Consider the following 18,234-nt stretch of genomic DNA (forward strand, 5'->3'; position numbering starts at 1 on the left):
TCCCCACGCTGGGTGCCAGCGGCCGGGCGCGGGGCCAGCCGGGCTGCGGAGGGACCGCTGCTGGTGCCGCCAGCCCCGCCGGGATGGGCGCAGGAGGGACGGGAGGCGGCGGTCACACCCGGCCCGGACGCGTGTCCGCCCGCACCGTGCGTCCCGGCGGGGCACGGGAGCCGGGATCCCCCCGCCGTGCCGCGCTCCGCACTCCCCGTGATGGCAAAGAGTCCCGGTGGGCCAAGGACAGGAGGCTGCTCTTCCCCCTCTGATTTCCCCTGCAGCTTGTGGTTAACCCGGTGCTGACACCTTGCCCAGCGCCTGTTTATGCAGAGCCGATAGCCCCGGGCAGGACTTGTGGCCATGAAGCAGCTACTGGAAAAAGAGACAATCTCGTTGTTTGAGAGCATCTCTGCTTCCGGCGTCTGTTAAATAGGAAACAAAACGGATTTTCTCCTCGCTTTGCATAGATCCAAGCTGTAGCAGCCCTATGAAATGAGAGTGCTCCATCCTCCCGTGGCCCGAACACGGGAGGATGGAGCTGGGGGGTTGAAGGCAGAGCCCCAGCAACACCCCCGAGCATCCCCGTGCCTCAGTTTCCCCGCAGCGCTGCCCCGTGGGTGCTGCTCCCCGCTGATTTCCCTCTCCCTGCCCGCAGAGACGGCGCTGAGCAGCACATGAGTGCGGGAGCAGCATGGCCAGCGACGCCAGGATGGGGGAGAGCCCGGCGCGGTGGAGAAGAGCCCCGGAGGCAGCGCAGGACTCGCGGGGGATGGAGAGCAGCGCGATGCTTTTACCCCGGAGCGCCGCTGCCGAGCTGGGACTCCCGAGCTACCCGGAGCCCGGCAAGCTGAGCTACGCCGTGGAGAAAGGCTGTCCCTGGAGGGGCTCCGAGGGATGTCTGGGACCCGCCCGGGAGCTCGCCGGTGCCCGCCTGGGCTGCCCCTACCCCCGGGGCCCCAAGGACGGAGCGGAGCTGCCCTCGCTGCTGCCCCCCCGGAACGGGCAGCCCAAGGGGGGCTGGGGGGAGCCCTGCAAGGAGCCGCCGGCGCCGCGCTGGGCCGAGGCCGTGCTGGCCCCGCTGGCCCTCTACAGCCACGCGTACCAGCGCTACCCGCTGGCCGTGCCCGGCAAGCCGCGGGACGCGGCCGGAGAGCCCCCGGCCTCCTTCCAGCACTGCCCCTTCCTCGTGGAGGCCAAGCACGGCCCCTTCCTCCTGTCCTCGCTGCTGCCCAGCGCGCCCCCGGCCGAGCCCCCGTTCGTGGCCGCGGGGCCGGAGGGGCCGGTGGGGGACGGGCGCTTCCCCGGGCCGGACTGGAGTCTGGGCTCCTACGGGCCCGCCTGGGGCCAGCCGCTCTACCTGGGGGTCCCGCCGAGGTGCAAGGCGGCTCTGCCCCCCTTCGACGGCTGCTCCAGCTCAGGGAACAAGGTAGGACCCCTCGGAGAGGCTCCGGAGCGAGGATGCTCAGCGGGCCCGGGGCTCCCCGCAGGTGACGGCGGCTCCAGCCCCGCCTGAACCCCGGGCGGGGCCTGGCAGCGCCCCCGAGGGTGGTCGGCAGGGGGGTCGCAGCCCCCCGAGCGCCGCCGGGGTGACGCTGCGCTGTCCCCGCGGGCGCTGCCACCCCCGGGCTGAGTCACGGCGGCGGAGCCGCGGCACGGGGGCGGCGGGAGGCAGCGCTGCCAGCCCTGGGCGCGCCCCGTGCCGCCGCTGCGGCTCCCCATTCCTTTCCCACGCTGGCAGCGGGGCACACGGGTACCCCGGGAGCCGGCCCCGGGCACCGGGAAGCACCGGGAGGCTGCCCAGCCTGACAGGGGTGTGGGGAAACTGAGGCACGGGAACGGAATGCTCCGCGTCGCCCCCTCGCAGGGATGTGGGTGACACAAGCGGGACAAGGACCCCCGGCTGGGGTGACACGGCCCCTCTGCTCCCTTCCAGGAGTTTTACGCCAAGAAAGGACCCGGGTTCCACCCCTCGGGCAAGAACCACGCGGCGCCTCAGCTGCTGGGCAGGAGCCAAGCAGGGCAGGACCGAGCCGGGGAGGGGGAGCCGGCGGTGCCGGAGCTGCCGGGAGCCCCGTGGAGGGATGGCCGGGCGGGGGGCAGCTCGGCACTGCCCGCTCCCCATCCCCGCACGCCTCCCCCGGGCTCCAGCCGCCCCCTGTTCCTCCTGCAGCCCGGCCCGGGGGGCTGCGGGGGGCCCTGGGGGGGCTCACGGCCCCACGGCGCCGATTTTTCCACGGACGCGGGGCCGGGCCGGCCCTCGGAGCTCAAAGATGAGCGCCTGGGCTACCGCAGCGCCCAGCCCCGCTCGCCCCCGGCATGCGGGGAGCCCAATCCGTCCCCTCTGCTGGCGGACGGGCACTACCCAGCGGCTCTGGCCAAACCGGGCTGTCTGTGCCCCACCCCGGGCTGCCACGGGTGCCCGGGGGTGCCCAACCCCTTCGAGCCCACCGCGGGCATGGCCGGGGGGCGTTTTCCGTGCCCCCCCAGCAACCACACCAAGCTGAAGAAGACGTGGCTGACGCGGCACTCGGAGCAGTCGCTGCCTCGCTCCAAAGCTGCCCGGCGGGACGGGGGTCCCGAGCCCCTCGGGGAGGGAAAGCGCTCGGCCAAACGCCCCCACGGCACCGCCGAGGGTCCTCGCCCTGCCAACGAGGGCGCCGGCGCGGCCAAAAGGGGCTCCAAGGGCACGGAGAGTGCGGGGGGCGCCGAGGAGAGGAGGATGGAGCTGGGAGAGGAAGGTGAGGGTGCGCGGGATGCTCAGCAGGGCTGCGGAGAGGGCGGGGGCAGCGCCCGATCCCGAGGGAATTTTTGCATCCCTGGCGCCCACAACGCGAGCTGGGAACACGTGTGGGCCGCGGAACTGCTGCGCTGGGGCTTTTCCCGGCTCTGGCAGCGATTCCCGGGGTGGCCAGGGACCAAAATGTCCCTTTGGGGCAGCGTGACACCCTCGGGTGGGATTCCCGGGGCTCGGGAGCGCTGTGCCTGGGGCAGGGACTCCTCGGGGAGGCGTTGGCATCCCAGGCCTGACCTCTGAGCAGCTCCAGCCCTACTTTCCAGCCCTACTTTCTGGCCCAGTTTCCAGCCCCCGCCAACAGCGTGCCTGTCATAGGATCCCAACATCCCGGAATGCTTCGGCTTGGAAGAAACCCTAAAAGAGACCTAAAAACCCCCCAGTGCCACCCCCTTGCCATGCCCAGGGACACCTTCCCCCCTCCTAGGTTGCTCCAAGCCCCGTCCAAGCTGCCCTCGGGCACTTCCAGTCCCTCCCAGCTGGTGCGGACGGGGCTCCACGGTGTCCCCAAGCGCTTCCCGGTGTCCCCAAGCCCTTCCCGGTGTCCCCAAGCACTTCCCGGTGTCCCCAGGAGCTTCCCGGTGTCCCCAAGCCCTTCCCGGTGTCCCCAGAGCCGCCGAGCCGCTGGTGCCTGCAGAGCCTGCCCTGCACGGCGCTGCCCCCCAGCATCCCCCGCTGCTGCTCCTGCGCCCCCCGCGCCGGGCGGGACCCCGAGGGTGAGGATGAGGATGAGGAGGAGGAGGAGCCCCCCGAGAGCAGCTGCAGGCTGCTGCACTTCCGCAGGTGAGCCCGGGGGCAGCTCGCAGGGCTGGGGGGGTTCAGCAGGACGTGTCAGGGGGGCGGTGGAGCAGCTCCTGCTTTGGAATATCCCCCGCTTTGGAATGTCCCCTTCTATCATCCCGGTTCAGAGTATTTCCTTCCTGTCACCCAACTCAGAGCATCCCCTCCTGGAGGGACACCCTCTTCTGTCACCCTGCTTCACAACAGCCTCTCCTGTCACCCTTCTTTGGGACATCCTTTCCTGTCACCCCTCTTTTGGGATATCCTCTTTGTCACCCTGCTTTGGGACACCCTCTCTGTCACTCCCCTCCTCTCCCCCCACTTTTCAGCATCCTCTCCTTGTCCTGCCCTTTTCCCTGTCCCTCTCCCACCACCCCAAATTTCCACCTCTGCTCTCCTCCCCCCATTTCCAGCCCCCCCAACTCTGTCCCCTCTCCCTGCAGGTTCGCCCTTGGGGACAGCGGCGAGCTGAGCGTCGATGGCCTCTGCGGCCTGGGGGAGGCCCAGGGGGGCCTGGCCAGCCCTGATTGGGCTCTCAGGAGTTTGGGGAGCAGGAATGCGGGGAGCAGGAGCGTGGGGAGCAGCCTCTGCCTGGCCAAGCACCTGCTGGGGGTCCTGGGGGACACTTTCTGTGCTGCTGTCCGCAGGGACAGGGACACGTGGCCGGGAGGGCCCGAGGGTGAGCGGGGAGCAGGGTGGCACTGGGGACACGGGGAGCAGGGTGGGGGTGACATTGGGGACACAGGGAGCAGGGAGGCGGTGGCACTGGGGACACAGGGAGCAGGGAGGGGTGGCACTGGGGACACGGGGAGCAGGGAGGCGGTGGCACTGGGGACACAGGGAGCAGGGTGGCGGTGACATTGGGGACACAGGGAGCAGGGAGGGGGTGACACTTGGGGACACGGGGAGCAGGGTGGGGGGTGGCACTGGGGACACGGGGAGCAGGGAGGGGGTGACATTGGGGACACAGGGAGCAGGGAGGGGGTGACATTGGGGACACAGGGAGCAGGGAGGGGGTGGCACTGGGGACACAGGGAGCAGGGAGGGGTGACATTGGGGACACGGGGAGCAGGGTGGGGGTGGCACTGGGGACACGGGGAGCAGGGAGGGGGTGGCACTGGGGACACGGGGAGCAGGGTGGCACTGGGGACACGGGTGGCAGGTTAGGGTGGCACTGGGGACACGGGGAGCAGGGAGGGGTGGCACTGGGGACACGGGTGGCAGGTTAGGGTGGCACTGGGGACACGGGGACACGGGGAGCCAGCCCGAAGATGTGTTTCCCGCAGAGGTGACGCGCTGGAGGCGGGGGGAAGGAGCCCCCCAGCTCTGTGACTCCTGCCAGCGCGGCTTCTTCAACTCCCACTGGAGCTGCGCCAGATGTGGCTTCCAGCTGTGCCCCGAGTGCCACCGCAGCAGGCGGGAGGAGAGTGGCGCTGGTATGGGGATGGGGAGGGGTGGGAAAGGGGGTGACAGCCCTGGGGGCTCGGTGGGGACAAACAAAGCCTCCCTCTGACACAGAATGTCCGGCACTGCCACCCGAGTGCACCCCCGGGCGGGACCACCACGTGTCACCCCTGGTCCCCACGCAGTTCGTGCCCACCTGTGGTGAGCGTGTCCCCCAAAACCCCCAAAACCCCCAAAACCCCCTTTGGCCGCTGCTGGGGGGGTTGACACCCCTGTCCCCATCCTCCCGCAGTCCTCACCCGGCTCTGGAAGCTCCTGCACGAGGTCAGGGCCAAGTTTGGCATCGAGTCCCGCTGTCCGTGCGGGGAGGGGGCTGCGGAGCAGAGCCGGGCAGAGCCCCCGGGCAGGCAGGTACGGGGGGGGGGCTCTGCATGCTGGGCAAAGGGCATCGGGGGCGCCCCAACCCCGCGCAGCATCCCCACGGCCCCGCGGTGTTTCAGGAGCCGCCGGTGCCCGCCCTGCCCCCCCGCAGCAGCCGCGGCCCCGCGGAGCCCGCCCGGCCCGTCAAGGAAGGTAGGGCCGGCTGCGACCCCCCCGCGCTCCGGGGGGGTCAGGGATGCCGCAGCCCGTCCCCTTTTTGGGGTGCCGGGTCGGGGGGTGATGCAGAGGACGGCGTGGGACGCCCTGACCGTGCTGTCCCCCGAGCAGAGAGCCCCGAGGGGGGGGCGCCGTCCCCGGGGCAGCCCCCGGTGCGGGGGGGGACCGTGCAGAGCGCGACCCTGTGCGACCTGCTGGCCTCCACCGCCGTCAGGCTGTGCCTGGGGCAGGACGGCGTGCGCATGGCCTTCGCCCCCGTGGCACCGGCGCTGCCCAGCGTGAGTCCCGCGGCCCCCGGGCCACCCTGTGCCCCTCTGCCCACCCCTGCCCCGCTGCCCACCCCGCTCTGCTGGGGTTGGGGGGTGTCCCCGTGCCCTGAGGGGGTCCCCAATCTTTCCCCCCTCCCCTTTCCCCAGGATAATCCCCTGACCAGCATCCTGGACAGCATCATCGCCCGCGTGGTGGAGAGGAAGATCCAGGAGAGGCAGGCGGGGGTCGAGCTGAGCCCCCCCGGCTCCCCGGAGCCCCCCGGATCCCACTGCGTGCTGGCCCCCAGCGGGCTGCTCTGGCTGCACGACCCCGGCCGCGGCAGCGGCTACGAACTGTTCCGGGAGCACTGGGGGCACGGCCAGGTCAGTGGGGGGACACCCGGGAGCCCCCTGTCCCTCCGTGTGGGGTGACACCCAGAGCCCCCGTCCCTGTGTTTGGGATGACACCCGGAGCTCCCTGTCCCTGCCTGTGGGGTGACACCCGGGTGGGTGACAGCACAGGGTGGCATCACCCCGGGAGCCCCCCGTCCCTGTGTGTGAAGTGACACCCAGAGCCCCGCATCCCTCCGTGTGAGGTGACACACAGAGCCCCCGTCCCTGCATGAGGGGTGACACCCGGAGCCCCCCATTCCTGTGTGTGGGTGACACCCGGAGCCCCCGTCCCTGTAATTTGGGTGACACCCGGAGCCCCCCAGTTCGCCCGCTGACCCCCAGCTGCCCCCGCAGCCCGTGCTGGTGTCAGGGCTGCAGAAGCGCCTGGAGCCGCGGCTGTGGGCGCCCGAATCCTTCCAGCGCTCGGGGCAGGAGGAGGAGGAGGAGGAGGAGGAGGAGGTGGAGGCCGTGAACCTGCGGGCACCGCGGAGCCGGGTCCGGATGAGCAGCCGGAGGTTTTGGGATGGATTTGCCGCCAGCACAGGTGAGGGGACGGGGAATCTGTGGGGTCCTCGGTGTGGTTTTGGGGTGAGGTGTGAGGGGAGCCAGGCTCCATCCCTGATGTGGCCCCGGGGTCCCTCCGCAGCCTCCCCCGAGCAGGAGCAGAGCAGCGGGGACCTGCTGAAGCTGGAGCGCGGCTTTGGGGACACGGAGCTGAGCCGGTGGGTGACAGCACACGGTGGCATCACTCCGACGTCCCCTCCCCAGTCCAGCGGGGCTCAGCGGGATTAGGGGGGGTCCTGAGTGTCACCGCGTCCCCTGTGCCACAGGGCCACCAACCTGCGGGCCAGCCTGCCCCTGCCCGAGTACTGCGGGGCCAGCGGCCGCCTCAACCTGGCCTCCTACCTGCGGGGCCAGCGGGGCCGCCGATGGCTGCGCCCGCGCCTCTGCGTGTCCTACGGTGAGAGGGGCACCGGGGCTTTGGGGGGCACGGGGGCTTTTGGTGGTTCCTGGGCTTTGGGGAGCATCGGGGCTTTGCGGGGCACCTGGGGCTTTGGAGGGCACCGGGGCTTTGTGGGGCTTCGGGGGACTCTAGGGTTTTTGGGGGCACTGGGGTTTTTGGGGGGCACCAGGGCTTTGGGAGGCACTCGGGCTTTGAGGGCCACTGGGGCTTTGGGGGGCAGCCAGGCTTTGGGGGACACTGGGGCTTTGGGTGGTAGCCGGCTCTGGGGGGCTCCAGGGCTTTGGAAGGACACTGGGATTTGGGGGGCTCTGGGGCTTTGAGGGGCAGCCAGGTTTTGGGGGCTCCAGAGCTTTGGGTGGTCCCCGGGCATTGCAGGGCACTGGGGCTTTGGGGGGCTCCGGGGCTTTGGGGGACACCGGGGCTTTGGGAGGGCATCCCGGCTTTGGAGGGCAGACAGGCTTTGGGGAGCACTGGGGCTTTTTGAGGCATCGGGGCTTTGTGGGGCTCCAGGGCTTTGTGGGGCACCCGGGCTTTGGGGGGCACCGGGGCTTTGAGGTTTCCCGGGCTTTGTGGGGCAGCCGGGCTCGCCCCGCCCGCTCCAATCCCAAATCCCTTCCAGCTGTGCCTCCTCAGGAGCCGAACTTTGGGTCCAAACCCCTGACGGTGGAAGCGGCCGATTCCATCAGCGTCCTGGCACACGCAGCGCCGGCAGCGCGGGGTAGGGGCGCAGTGCGGGTCCCCCATGCCCACCCTGAGCCCCCTGGCACCCCCTGAGCCCCCTGTGGGTTCCCCACGCCCACCCTGACCCTCTGTGCCCGCAGAGCCACTCCTGCCCGCGGAGCTGGAGGAGCTGGAGGCGCCGCTGCGGGAGCGGCTCGGGGCCGGCGCGGTGCCCGGTGCCCTGTGGCACATCTTCCGCGCCGAGGATGCCCCGCGGATCCGGGATTTCCTGCGCAAGGTGGGTGCCTGATAAGACCCAGATCTTCAGATCGGGCTTATCCCCGAGCGAGGCAGGGTTACCCGGATAGCTCAGTCCCTCTGGGAGACAGAGTGCCCGAATACCCAGTCAGCTCATAGCGCTGGCCACCCTCAGCAAGCTCGGTGATTTCAGCTCTTTAGTGATCATCAGCTCTCTTAGGATTCCAGCTCGAGCTCGCTTGCTAGGGCGCCTTTGGCTGGGGCAGAAGCAGACACGAGAGAGGAGGAGGAGAGGTCCTGGTGTTCCACAGCGATGGTTTATTGAGGGGTCTGTGAAGGGTTCCAGCGACAGCTCTTCCTGCCGAATGGGCTAAACCAGCCCCTTTTTATAGGGTAAAGGGGGATCCAAACGCGTCCAATAGCAGGGGTTAGGGGAAAGGTGACCTATGGGGTTACAGAGATAAGCTATGGGTCGAGACAGAAGACAGGAGCTTATTTTGCTGTCTCATCACGACTCAGCAGTTCCTGCTGTTAAGTCTCAATCCTCCATAGAGCTCTGGCCAGCTCCATGGAGTCTGCTACAGGTGCCACCACCCCCGGGCCCCTCCAGCGCCCGGCCCCGCTCACCCCCGGCACCAGGAGCCGGGGCAGGACAGGGCTAAGGTGTCTGCTAATACCAGATGGTCTCGATGCCAAACTCTAGCCCAATAAACCTGGAATAACAAGACTACTCCCCATTCCCCACTAAAGCATTTACTAGTCCCACTATAGGTGATAGAAAAGACGCCATTGGTGCGATAGAGACTGCGTACCATAAGGGAAAGATGAAATAATAATGAACAAACTAAGCTGTAAACAGCAAAGATCAACCCTCGTACCTTTTGCATCACGGTCTAGCAAGAAAAACCATGATGCAAAAAATGAATTTAAGTTTGCCATCCTGAAACCCAAGCGAGCTACTTAGGAGAAGCTGTTATTGAGTGAACCCAGCCCCCTCCAGCGCCCGGCCCTGCTCACCCCCGGCACCAGGAGCTGGGGCAGGACGGGGCTAAGGTGTCTGCTAATACCAGATGGTCTTGATGCCAAACTCTAGCCCAATAAACCTGGAATAACAAGACTACTCCCCATTCCCCACTAAAGCATTTACCGGTCCCAGTATAGGCGATAGAAAAGGCACCAAAAGATGAAATAATAATGAGCAAGCTAAGCTAGAAACAGCAAAGATCAACACTCGTACCTTTTGCATCACGGTCTAGCAAGAAAAACCAAAATGAATTTAAGTTTGCTATCCCGAAATCCAAGCGAACTACTTAGCAGCAGCTGTTATTGAGCAAACCCGGCTCCCTCCAGAGCCCGGCCCCGCTCACCCCCGGTACCAGGAGTTGGGGCAGGACGGGGCTAAGGTGTCTGCTAATACCAGATGGTCTTGATGCCAAACTCTAGCCCAATCGACATGAAAAACTACTCCCCACACCCCACAAAAGCATTTACTGGTCCCAGTACAGGCGATAGAAAAGACACCAAAAGATGAAATAATAATGAACAAACTAAGCTAGAACCAACGAAGATCAACCCCTGTACCTGAATTTACCCCTGAATTTAAGTTTGGCATCCCGAAATCCAAGCGAGCTACTTAGGAGCAGCTGTTACTGAGCGAACCCGACCCCGCTCACCTCTGGTACCCCACAGGTGGCGCAGGAGCCGGGGCAGGACGGGGCGGCCACGACGGAGCGCCCCGGGTTCCCCCTGGAGCGCCCCGGGTTCCCCCTGGAGCCCCCCGGGTTGTACCTGGACCCCCCCTTGCGGCGGCGGCTGCGGGACGAGTGCGGGGTGAGCGGCTGGAGCCTGCTGCAGCTCCCCGGGGACGCCGTGCTGCTCCCCGCCGGGGCTCCCCACCAGGTAGGCGCCCCCCATCCCCTCCCTGAGAGGCCGTGCCGACCCCTCTGGGGAAACTGAGGCACGGCGAACGCGGGCAGGTGCGGAGCCTCAGCGGCACCATCAGCGTGGAGCAGCGATTCCTGTCCCCGGAGAGCGCCGTGCGCCTCCGCAACCTCGGCACCGGGACCCCGCGCCGCCTCCGGGCCCAGGTGAGGGCTCGGGGGGGGAAATGTGGGGGTGCCGGGGTGGGGTGAGCGGGGCTGAGCCCCCCTCTTTGTCCCCTGGCAGCTGGACGGGATGATCATCGCCGCCGTGCGGGAGGCGCTGGGGGTGCTGCGGGGCTGCCAGTGAGGGCACGGAGCGACGGGAGGACACCGGGAGCCTCGGGCACGGCCGGGACACCGGGAGCCTCGGGCATGACTGGGACACCGGGAGCCTCGGGCATGACTGGGACACCGGGAGCCTCGGGCACGGCCGGGACACCGGGAGCCTCGGGCATGGCCGGGACACCGGGAGCCTCGGGCATGGCCGGGACACCGGGAGCCTCGGGCGTGACTGGGACACCGGGAGCCTCGGGAATGGCTGGGACACCGGGAGCCTCGGGCACAACCGGGACACCGGGAGCCTCGGGAATGGCTGGGACACCGGGAGGCTCGGGCACGGCCGGGACACCGCAGGGAGCCGGGGCCGGGCGCTTTGCTCGGTGCTTTGCTCCCAGAGCTGCCCGAGGGGCTCGGGGCAGGAGCAATAAAGTGTCCAGAGCGTGCCAGGGCCGCTGGCAGCACCAGCACCCGCCTCGGTGTGTCCCTTTGTGCCCCCTCCAGCGGTGCCATGGCGGGCAGGGGGCTCTGGTGGCAGCAGCGCCCGCCTCGGTGTGTCCCTGCCTCACAGCCAGGGCCAGGGGGCTCTGCCTTCATCCCCTCTTCATCCCATCATGGTCAGGGCTGCTCTCCCTCCATCCTATTGGGGTCAGGGCTGCTCTCCCTTCATCCCAGTGGGGTCAGGGCTGCTCTTCCTTCAATCCCCTTCATCCCATTAGGGTCAGGGCTGCTCTCTCTTCACTCCCTTTTCATCTCACCGAGGTCAGGGCTGCTCCAGTGGCACCACCAGCATCTGGCTGAGGGTCTCCCTTCACCCACCCTCCATCCTGTTGGGGTCAGGGCTGCTCTCCCTACACCCCCGTTTCATCCCACTGGGATCAGGGTTACTCTCCCTTCACCTTCCTTCCATCCCATCGTGGTCAGGGCTGCTCTCCCTCCATCCTATTGGGGTCAGGGCTGCTCTCCCTTCATTCCCTTTTCATCCCATTGGGGTCATGGATGCTCCAGTGGCAGCGCCAGCATCTGGCTCAGGGTCTCCCTTCACCTTCCCTCCATCCCATCGTGGTCAGGGCTGCTCTCCCTTCACTCCCTTTGATCCCGTTGGGGTCAGGGCTGCTCTCCCTTTATTCCCCTCCATCCCTCGGCTCCGAGGATGCTCCACCATCCCCACCACCGTCCCCCGGGGGTCAGGGACGCTCCGGTGTCCCGGGACGGGGGGAGGCGGCAGAGCCGGGGCTGGCAGAGGGCGCCGCTGCCGTGAGCCTCGCGCACAGCTGGGAACAGCTGGATGGCGCTGCCCGGAGCCTGCGGGACCCAGGGCGCTGCTCCGTCCTGGCCAATGGAGGAAAATGACTGAACACAGCCGGGCAATTAGCACGGGGCAATTAATTAACACCGGGAATTGGGCACGGGGTAATTAATTAACAACGGGCAATGGGCACGGGGTAATTAATTAACACCGGGAATTGGGCACGGGGTAATTAATTAATACCAGGTAATGGGCACGGGGTAATTAATTAACACCGGGAAATGGGTACTGGGCAATTAATTAACACCGGGAATTGGGCACGGGGTAATTAATTAACAACAGGCAATGGGCACGGGGTAATTAATTAACACCGGGCAATGAGCACTGGGCAATTAATTAACACCGGGAATTGGGCACGGGGTAATTAATTAACACGGGACAATGGGCACGGGGTAATTAATTAACACCAGGCAATGGGCATTGGATACTTAATTAACACCGGGCAATGGGCACTGGGCAATTAATTAACACCAGGCAAAGGGCACTGGGCCATGAACAAGAGGCGATGGGCACCAAGCGATGACCCTCGCGGGATCAGCACCGCCTAATTAACCCCGCCTAATTAACTCTGCGCCACGCTCCCACGCGGCCCCTTTAAGGCCAAGTCCCGCCCGATCTGAGTGGCAGCAGGATCAACCAATGAGCGGCGAGCTGCTCCGGCGCGCTGCCCAATAGGCGTTGAGCAGGGGGGCGTGCCCGGCGCGGCGGAGCCCCGGCGCGGTGAGTGCGCGGCGCATGCGCGGTGCGGGGAGGGGCGGGGGGTCCCTCAGCCCGCCCGCGACCCCCGGAGCCGCCGCTGCCCCCCCGAGCTCCACCGCGGCCCCCCGGGCTCCCCGCAGCCCCCGACCCCCGCCGCCCCCTCCCGGCGCTTCCCGCAGCCCCCCGTCCTTGCTGCATCCTCCCGATGCTGCTCGCTGCCCCCGCCCGCCCCTTCCCGCAGCCCCCCGACTCTTCTGCATCCCACCCATCCTTGGGGCAGCCCCCGAGCCTTGCTGCGCCCCCCCACCGAGCCTCGCTGGAAGCCCCCCAAAAACCGTGCCCGCATTGCAGAGCCCCAAATCTTTATTGCAACCTCCTTAGAGCGCCCCAAACCTTTATTGAACCCCCAAACCTTTATTGAACCCCCAAAGCTTTTACTGCAGCCCCCCACCCACCCCTGCCTGCACCCTGCATCCCCCCAAGCCCTCCTCTTTCTGCACCCCGCAAACCTTCAGTGCAGCCCCCCAAACTCTTCCTTTCCTGCAGCCCCCCAACCTATATTGAACCCCCCAACCCATTTGCTTCCTGCACCCTGCAGCCCCCCAAACTCTGCCCTTACCGCGCCCCCCAAACCCTCACTGAGGGCCCCCAAACCTTCCCTGAATTGCACCAAATAGCCCCCCAAAACCTCCCCTGTATCCCCCCAAACCTTCCCTGAATCGCATCCAATAGCCCCCCCAAAACCCTCCCCTGTACCCCCCAAACCCTTCCTTGACTGCAGCCCCCAAATCCCGATTGCAGCCCCCCAAACCCTTCCTTGTAGCCCCCCAAACCCTCCCTTAATTGCACCCTGTATCCCCCATACCCTTCCTTGACTGCAGCCCCCCCAAATCCTCACTGCAGCCCCCCAACCCCTCCCCATCGCCCCCAGCCCCCCTGCACCCTGCAGCCCAGCTCGCCCCCGTGCCCCCCGTGCCCCCCAGGCTGGCAGCAGCCCCTCCCCCAGCTCGCCCTGCTGCCCCTCCCCCCCTGGGACCCCCGGGACCCCCCCAGCTCCAGCTCCAGCTCCAGCCCCCCCGGCACCCCCCAGCCCAGCGAGCTCTTCTACCCCAGCGCGGGCATCGCCCAGTCCAGCCGCCCGTACCCTCCCAGTGCCGCCCAGTCCGACCAGTCCTTCCCTCCCAGTGTCTCCCAGTCCGGCTATCCCATCCCTCCCAGTCCCGCCCAGTCCAGCCGCCCGTACCCTCCCAGTGTCTCCCAGTCCGACCAGTCCTTCCCTCCCAGTGTCGCCCAGTCCGGCTATCCCATCCCTCCCAGTCCCGCCCAGTTCGGCCAGTCCTTCCCTCCCAGTATTGCCCAGTCCGGCCAGACCTTCCCCACCAGTATCCTCCAGTTCGGCCATCCCTTCCCTCCCAGTGCTCCCCAGTCCGACCAGACCTTCCCTCCCAGTGCCGCCCCGTCCATTCCTCCCAGTATCCCCCAGTCCGGCCATCCCATTCCTCACAGTATCCCCCAGTCCGGCCATCCCATTCCTCCCAGTATCCCCCAGTCCAGCCAGCCCATTCCTCCCAGTATCCCCCAGTCCAGCCAGCCCATTCCTCCCAGTACGCCCCAGTCTGGGCTTCCCTTTTCCCGCTACCTCTTCCAGTCCAGCCATCCCATTCCTCCCAGTATCTTCCAGTCCAGCCATCCCATTCCTCCCAGTGTCTTCCAGTCCGGCCAGCCTTTCCCTCCCAGTAACCACCAGTCCAGCCATCCCTTTCCCCCCGGTACCCTGCAGTCCAGCCAGCCCTTCACGTCCTTCCTGTTCCCGCGCATCCTGCAGTCCAGCCAGCCCTTCTCGTACCGCAGCCCCCCGGCTCCCCAAATCCTGCCAGCTCTTCCCGTGCCCCCCGCCCCAGTCCAGCCAGCCCTTCCCGTCCTGCGCCCCCCCGGGGGTCCCGCAGTCCAGCCGGCCCCTGTCCTACCGCAGCCCCCCCCGCCTGCCCCCCAAACCCCTCCCCGACCCCTTCCCCGCGTACCCCCAATCCAGCCGCCCCTTCCCCTTCCGCGCCCCCTCCTCCATCGCCAAACCCACCGAGCTCTTCCCGTGCTGCGCCCCCGCCCAGCCCAGCCGCCCCCTCCCCATTTACACCCCCCTGCCCCTCCCCCAGTCCAGCCGCCCCTTCCCCCCCTCCCCGTGCCCCCCCCGATCTCCGGAGCCCCTCCCTGCCCCCCCGGCCCCGCGGCTCTCTGGGCTCCGTGGCCCCCCCCCGCCTGCACGTCTGGGGGCTCCCCTCGCCCCCCAGGACCCCGCCACGCCCTGAGCGGCCCCGCCCCGCCGCAGCGACCCCCGCCCCCATGGGGGACGCGCCGGTGCCGGAGCTGGAGGCGGTGCTGGATGGGGGCGCCTGGGAGCTGGGGGACACTCTCGAGGGCTCCCCCGGGCCCGTCCGCCTGGGCAGGAACGTTTGCTACGTCGTGCTGGCCGTGCTCTTCAACCAGGAGGTGAGGCAGCCCCGCTCCCAGTGCTCCCAGTGCAGCCAGAACATTCCGCAGTGCTCCCAGTGCCCCCCAGTGCAGCCAGGCCATTCCCCCAGTGCTCCCAGTGCTCCCCAGTGCAGCCAGGCCATTCCCCCAGTGCTCCCAGTGCAGCCAGAACATCCCCCCAGTGCTCCCAGTGCCCCCAGTGCAGCCAGAACATCCCCCAGTGCTCCCAGTGCCCCCCAGTGCAGCCAGGCCATTCCCCCAGTGCTCCCAGTGCAGCCAGAACATCCCCCCAGTGCTCCCAGTACAGTCAGGCCATCCCCGAGTGCTCCCAGTGTCCCCCAGTGCAGCCAGAACATCCCCCAGTGCTCCCAGTGCAGCCAGAACATTCCGCAGTGCTCCCAGTGCTCCCAGTGCAGTCAGGCCATCCCCCCAGTGCTCCCAGTGCAGCCAGAACATCCCCCCAGTGCTCCCAGTGCTCCCAGTGCAGCCAGGCCATTCCCCCAGTGCTCCCAGTGCTCCCAGTGCAGTCAGGCCATTCCCCGGTGCAGCCAGAACATTCCCCAGTGCTCCCAGTGCAGCCAGGCCATTCCCCAGTTCCCCAGTCCATTCCCCCAGTGCTCCCCAGTCCAGCCACGCCATTCCCCAGTGCTCCCAGTTCCCCCAGTCCATTCCTCAGTGTCCCCCAGTGCCCATAGGCCATCCCCAGTGTCCCCCAGTGCTCCCAGACCATCCCCCCAGTGCCCCCCAGCCCAGCCAGTCCAAACCCCAGTGCTCCCAGTGCAGCCACCCCTTTCTCCCCAGCATCTTTCAGTCCAGCAACCCCAGTACCCCCCAATATCCCCAGTCCAGCCCCCCTTTCCCCCCAATCCCCAGTCCAGCCACACTTTCCCCCCAGTATCCTTGAGTCCAGCACTCCTTTCCTCCCAGTAGTCACAGCGCAGCCCCCCTGTGCCCCCAGTACCCCATTCCAGCCCCCAGTACCCCCATTCCAGTTCCCTTTCCCCCTAGTACCCCATTCCAGCTCCCAATCCCCCCAGAACCCCATTCCAGCCCATCTGTACCCCCAGTACCCCATTCCAGTTCCCTTTCCCCCCAGTACCCCCATTTCAGCCCCCGTACCCCATTCCATCCTCCAGAACCCCATTCCAGTTCCCTTTCCCCCCAGTACCCCCATTCTCGCCCCCAGTACCCCCATTCCATCCCCCGGTACCCCATTCCACCCCATCTGTACCCCCAGTACCCCATTCCAGCCCCCACTACCCCCATTCCAGTTCCCTTTCCCCCCAGTACCCCATTCCGGCCCCCCGTACCCCATTCCCGCCCCAGTACCCGCACTCCAGCCCCCGTACCCCACTCCATCCCCTGTCCCCTCCCCAGGACTCGCTGCTGCTGGTGCAGGAGGCCAAGCCCGAGTGCCGCGGGCTCTGGTACCTGCCCGCGGGCCGGGTGGAGCGGGGCGAGCCCATCGTGGCCGCGCTGCGCCGGGAGGTGCGCGAGGAGTCGGGGCTGCACTGCGAGCCCGTCACGCTGCTGGCGCTGGAGGAGCGCGGCCCGGCCTGGATCCGCTTCTCCTTCCTGGCACGGGCCACAGGTGTGTGCTGGCACGGGGGGCACGGGGGGCACGGGGGGCACGGGGGGAGCGTCCCCAGCTGGCCCAGTGGTGGGTATCAGTGTCACCAGCTGGCTCCATGATGGGCATCCTGCCCCCTGCCAACCCCATGATGGAAAGTGGCACCTCCATGATGGGAATTCCTGCCCCCTGCCAACCCCATGGTGGCTATCCCTGTCCCCAGCCAGTCCCATGATGTTTATCCCTGTCCCCTGCCAGTCCTGTGATGGCAAGTGGCACTCCCATGATGGGTGTCCGTGTCCCCTGCCAGTCCCATGATGGCAAGTGGCATCCCTGTGATGGGTGTCTGTGTCCCCTGGCACCCCCATGATGGGTGTCCCTATACCCTGCCAGCCCTGTGGTGGGTATCAGCGTCCCCTGCCAGTGCCATAATGGAAAGTGGCACGCCACGGATGGCTATCAGTGTCCCCTGACACCCCCATGGTGGCTATCAGTGTCCCCACCCCTCCTGTGCCAAGCATCCATGTCCCCTGCCACCTTTGTGCCAGCTCACCGGTGTCCCCTGCAAACCTGCTGACCTTTGTGCCAGGCCATCGCTGTTCCTTGTCACCACCCCCAACCCGCACACAGGGTCACCAGTGTCCCCTCTGAGTCCCACCAGTGTCCCCTCTCAGGGCATCTCAGGGGTCTCAGTGCCACACCGGTGTCCCCTCTGAGCCATGGAAATGGGGAGTGGGTTTGGGGATGTTTGGGGGAAAATGGGGAGTGGGGTCTGGGGGAAAATAGGGAGTGGGGTTTGGGGGTGTTTGAGACCCTCGGGGGTCTCAGGGTCCCCCCCAGCCCCTTCCCGCTGTCCCCCCATTCCGTGCCCGCCCTGTGCGCGCAGGTGGGACCCTGAAGACGCTGGAGGAGGCTGACTCCGAGTCCCTCCAAGCCACCTGGTGGCCCGGGGACCCGCGCTCGCTGCCGCTGCGCTCCCCGGACATCCTGCCCGTGCTGGAGCTCGCCGCCCGCTACCGCCGCAGCCCCGCGCACCCCCCGACGCTGCCGCGGGAGCTGCCCTGCTCCCCGCTCTGCCTGCGCCTCCTGCTGCCCTTCTCCAACGCCTCGGGCGAGCTGTGGCTGCTGCTGGCCGCCTCTGGCACCCCGCAGCTGCCCGTGGTGGCCTGCGGGACATCCCCGGCCGAGCTGCGTGCGGGGCTGCGCCCGCCGCTGCTGCGGCTGCTGCGGGAGCGCCTGGGCTGGGAGGCGCAGCCCGCGGCTCTGGGGCTGCTGGGGCTGCAGCACAGCCCCGGCGACTCTGGGGACACCGATGGCATCTGCTTCAACGTGCTGCTGAGCGTGGCCCCCGTAGGGCAGCGGGAGCGGCCCCCCGAGCCCCGCGACCCCGCGCTGCGCTGGTGGCCGGTGCGGGAGGAGCTGCGGGGCCGCGTCCTGCAGAGGATGCGGGCAACGGTGCCCGTGCGGAGTTAGGGATGGAGACACCGGGTTTGGGGTTGGGGGGGCTCACAGGAGCGCCGGGGTGTGCTGCGGGGCTGGGGGTGCTGGGAGCAGAAATAATATAAAAGAAAATAAAGTAAAATAAAATAGACCCGGCTGCTGCTGCTGATTCTGCGTCCGGGCTGTGGTGGGGAGAGTGGGGTTTGGGGGGGAATGGGGATTGGGTTTGGGGGTGTTTTGGGTAAATGGAGAGTGGGTTTGCGGGGAAATGCAGAGTGGAGTTTTGGGGATGTTTGGGGGAAATGGTGAGTGGGGTTTTAGGGGTCTTTGGGGGAAAATGGGGATTGGGTTTGGGGAAAATAAGGAATGGGTTTGGGAGTGTTTGGGGCAAAATGCAGAGTGGGGTTTTGGGGGTGTTTGGGGGAAAATGCAGAGTGGGGTTTTGGGGGTGTTTGGGGGA

At 67.3% G+C, this 18,234-nt stretch overlaps 3 protein-coding genes across 4 annotated transcripts; all 3 read left to right on the forward strand.

The window, feature by feature from the left end:
* The first annotated feature begins 685 nt into the window (after window positions 1-685).
* HR (HR lysine demethylase and nuclear receptor corepressor) lies at window positions 686-10,318 on the forward strand. Its single transcript, XM_030964074.1, has 18 exons — window positions 686-1,420; window positions 1,928-2,732; window positions 3,397-3,568; window positions 4,009-4,255; window positions 4,854-5,001; window positions 5,084-5,170; window positions 5,262-5,380; window positions 5,470-5,542; window positions 5,678-5,844; window positions 5,983-6,198; window positions 6,562-6,751; window positions 6,854-6,929; window positions 7,038-7,168; window positions 7,791-7,889; window positions 7,993-8,129; window positions 9,779-9,988; window positions 10,066-10,176; window positions 10,256-10,318. Exons 1-18 carry the CDS (start codon window positions 686-688, stop codon window positions 10,316-10,318), a joined length of 3,786 nt encoding a protein of 1,261 aa, XP_030819934.1.
* Window positions 10,319-10,383: 65 nt separating this feature from the next.
* Window positions 10,384-14,625, forward strand: LOC115912494 (vegetative cell wall protein gp1-like). The gene is made up of 2 exons (XM_030964076.1): window positions 10,384-10,618; window positions 13,301-14,625. The coding sequence occupies exons 1-2, from the start codon at window positions 10,384-10,386 to the stop codon at window positions 14,599-14,601; spliced, it is 1,536 nt and encodes a 511-aa protein (XP_030819936.1). The 3' UTR covers window positions 14,602-14,625.
* NUDT18 (nudix hydrolase 18) lies at window positions 12,305-17,823 on the forward strand. Of its 2 annotated transcripts, XM_030964274.1 has the most exons (4): window positions 12,305-12,316; window positions 14,622-14,782; window positions 16,142-16,355; window positions 17,221-17,823. In XM_030964274.1, the coding sequence occupies exons 2-4, from the start codon at window positions 14,636-14,638 to the stop codon at window positions 17,805-17,807; spliced, it is 948 nt and encodes a 315-aa protein (XP_030820134.1). In that variant the 5' UTR covers window positions 12,305-12,316; window positions 14,622-14,635; the 3' UTR covers window positions 17,808-17,823. The 2 variants fall into 2 exon arrangements, with proteins under 2 accessions (XP_030820134.1, XP_030820133.1); XM_030964273.1 differs by lacking the exon at window positions 12,305-12,316 and having other exon boundaries at window positions 14,515-14,782.
* Window positions 17,824-18,234: the final 411 nt, after the last annotated feature.

Source organism: Camarhynchus parvulus, chromosome 22 (genome assembly GCF_901933205.1).
Source record: "Camarhynchus parvulus chromosome 22, STF_HiC, whole genome shotgun sequence".
NCBI lineage: Eukaryota > Metazoa > Chordata > Aves > Passeriformes > Thraupidae > Camarhynchus > Camarhynchus parvulus.

Excerpts from the sequence above, each read along its gene's own strand:
- HR (XM_030964074.1), top strand. The coding sequence starts at position 686 with ATGGCCAGCGACGCCAGGATGGGGGAGAGCCCGGCGCGGTGGAGAAGA. Across the intron at positions 6,752-6,853 it reads TGGATTTGCCGCCAGCACAG|CCTCCCCCGAGCAGGAGCAG; the intron begins GTGAGGGGACGG and ends GTCCCTCCGCAG. Across the intron at positions 6,930-7,037 it reads GGGGACACGGAGCTGAGCCG|GGCCACCAACCTGCGGGCCA; the intron begins GTGGGTGACAGC and ends CCTGTGCCACAG.
- LOC115912494 (XM_030964076.1), top strand. The coding sequence starts at position 10,384 with ATGACTGGGACACCGGGAGCCTCGGGCATGACTGGGACACCGGGAGCC. Across the intron at positions 10,619-13,300 it reads AATGGCTGGGACACCGGGAG|GCTCGCCCTGCTGCCCCTCC; the intron begins GCTCGGGCACGG and ends GCCCCTCCCCCA.
- NUDT18 (XM_030964274.1), top strand. The coding sequence starts at position 14,636 with ATGGGGGACGCGCCGGTGCCGGAGCTGGAGGCGGTGCTGGATGGGGGC. Across the intron at positions 14,783-16,141 it reads CCGTGCTCTTCAACCAGGAG|GACTCGCTGCTGCTGGTGCA; the intron begins GTGAGGCAGCCC and ends TCCCCTCCCCAG. Across the intron at positions 16,356-17,220 it reads CTTCCTGGCACGGGCCACAG|GTGGGACCCTGAAGACGCTG; the intron begins GTGTGTGCTGGC and ends CTGTGCGCGCAG.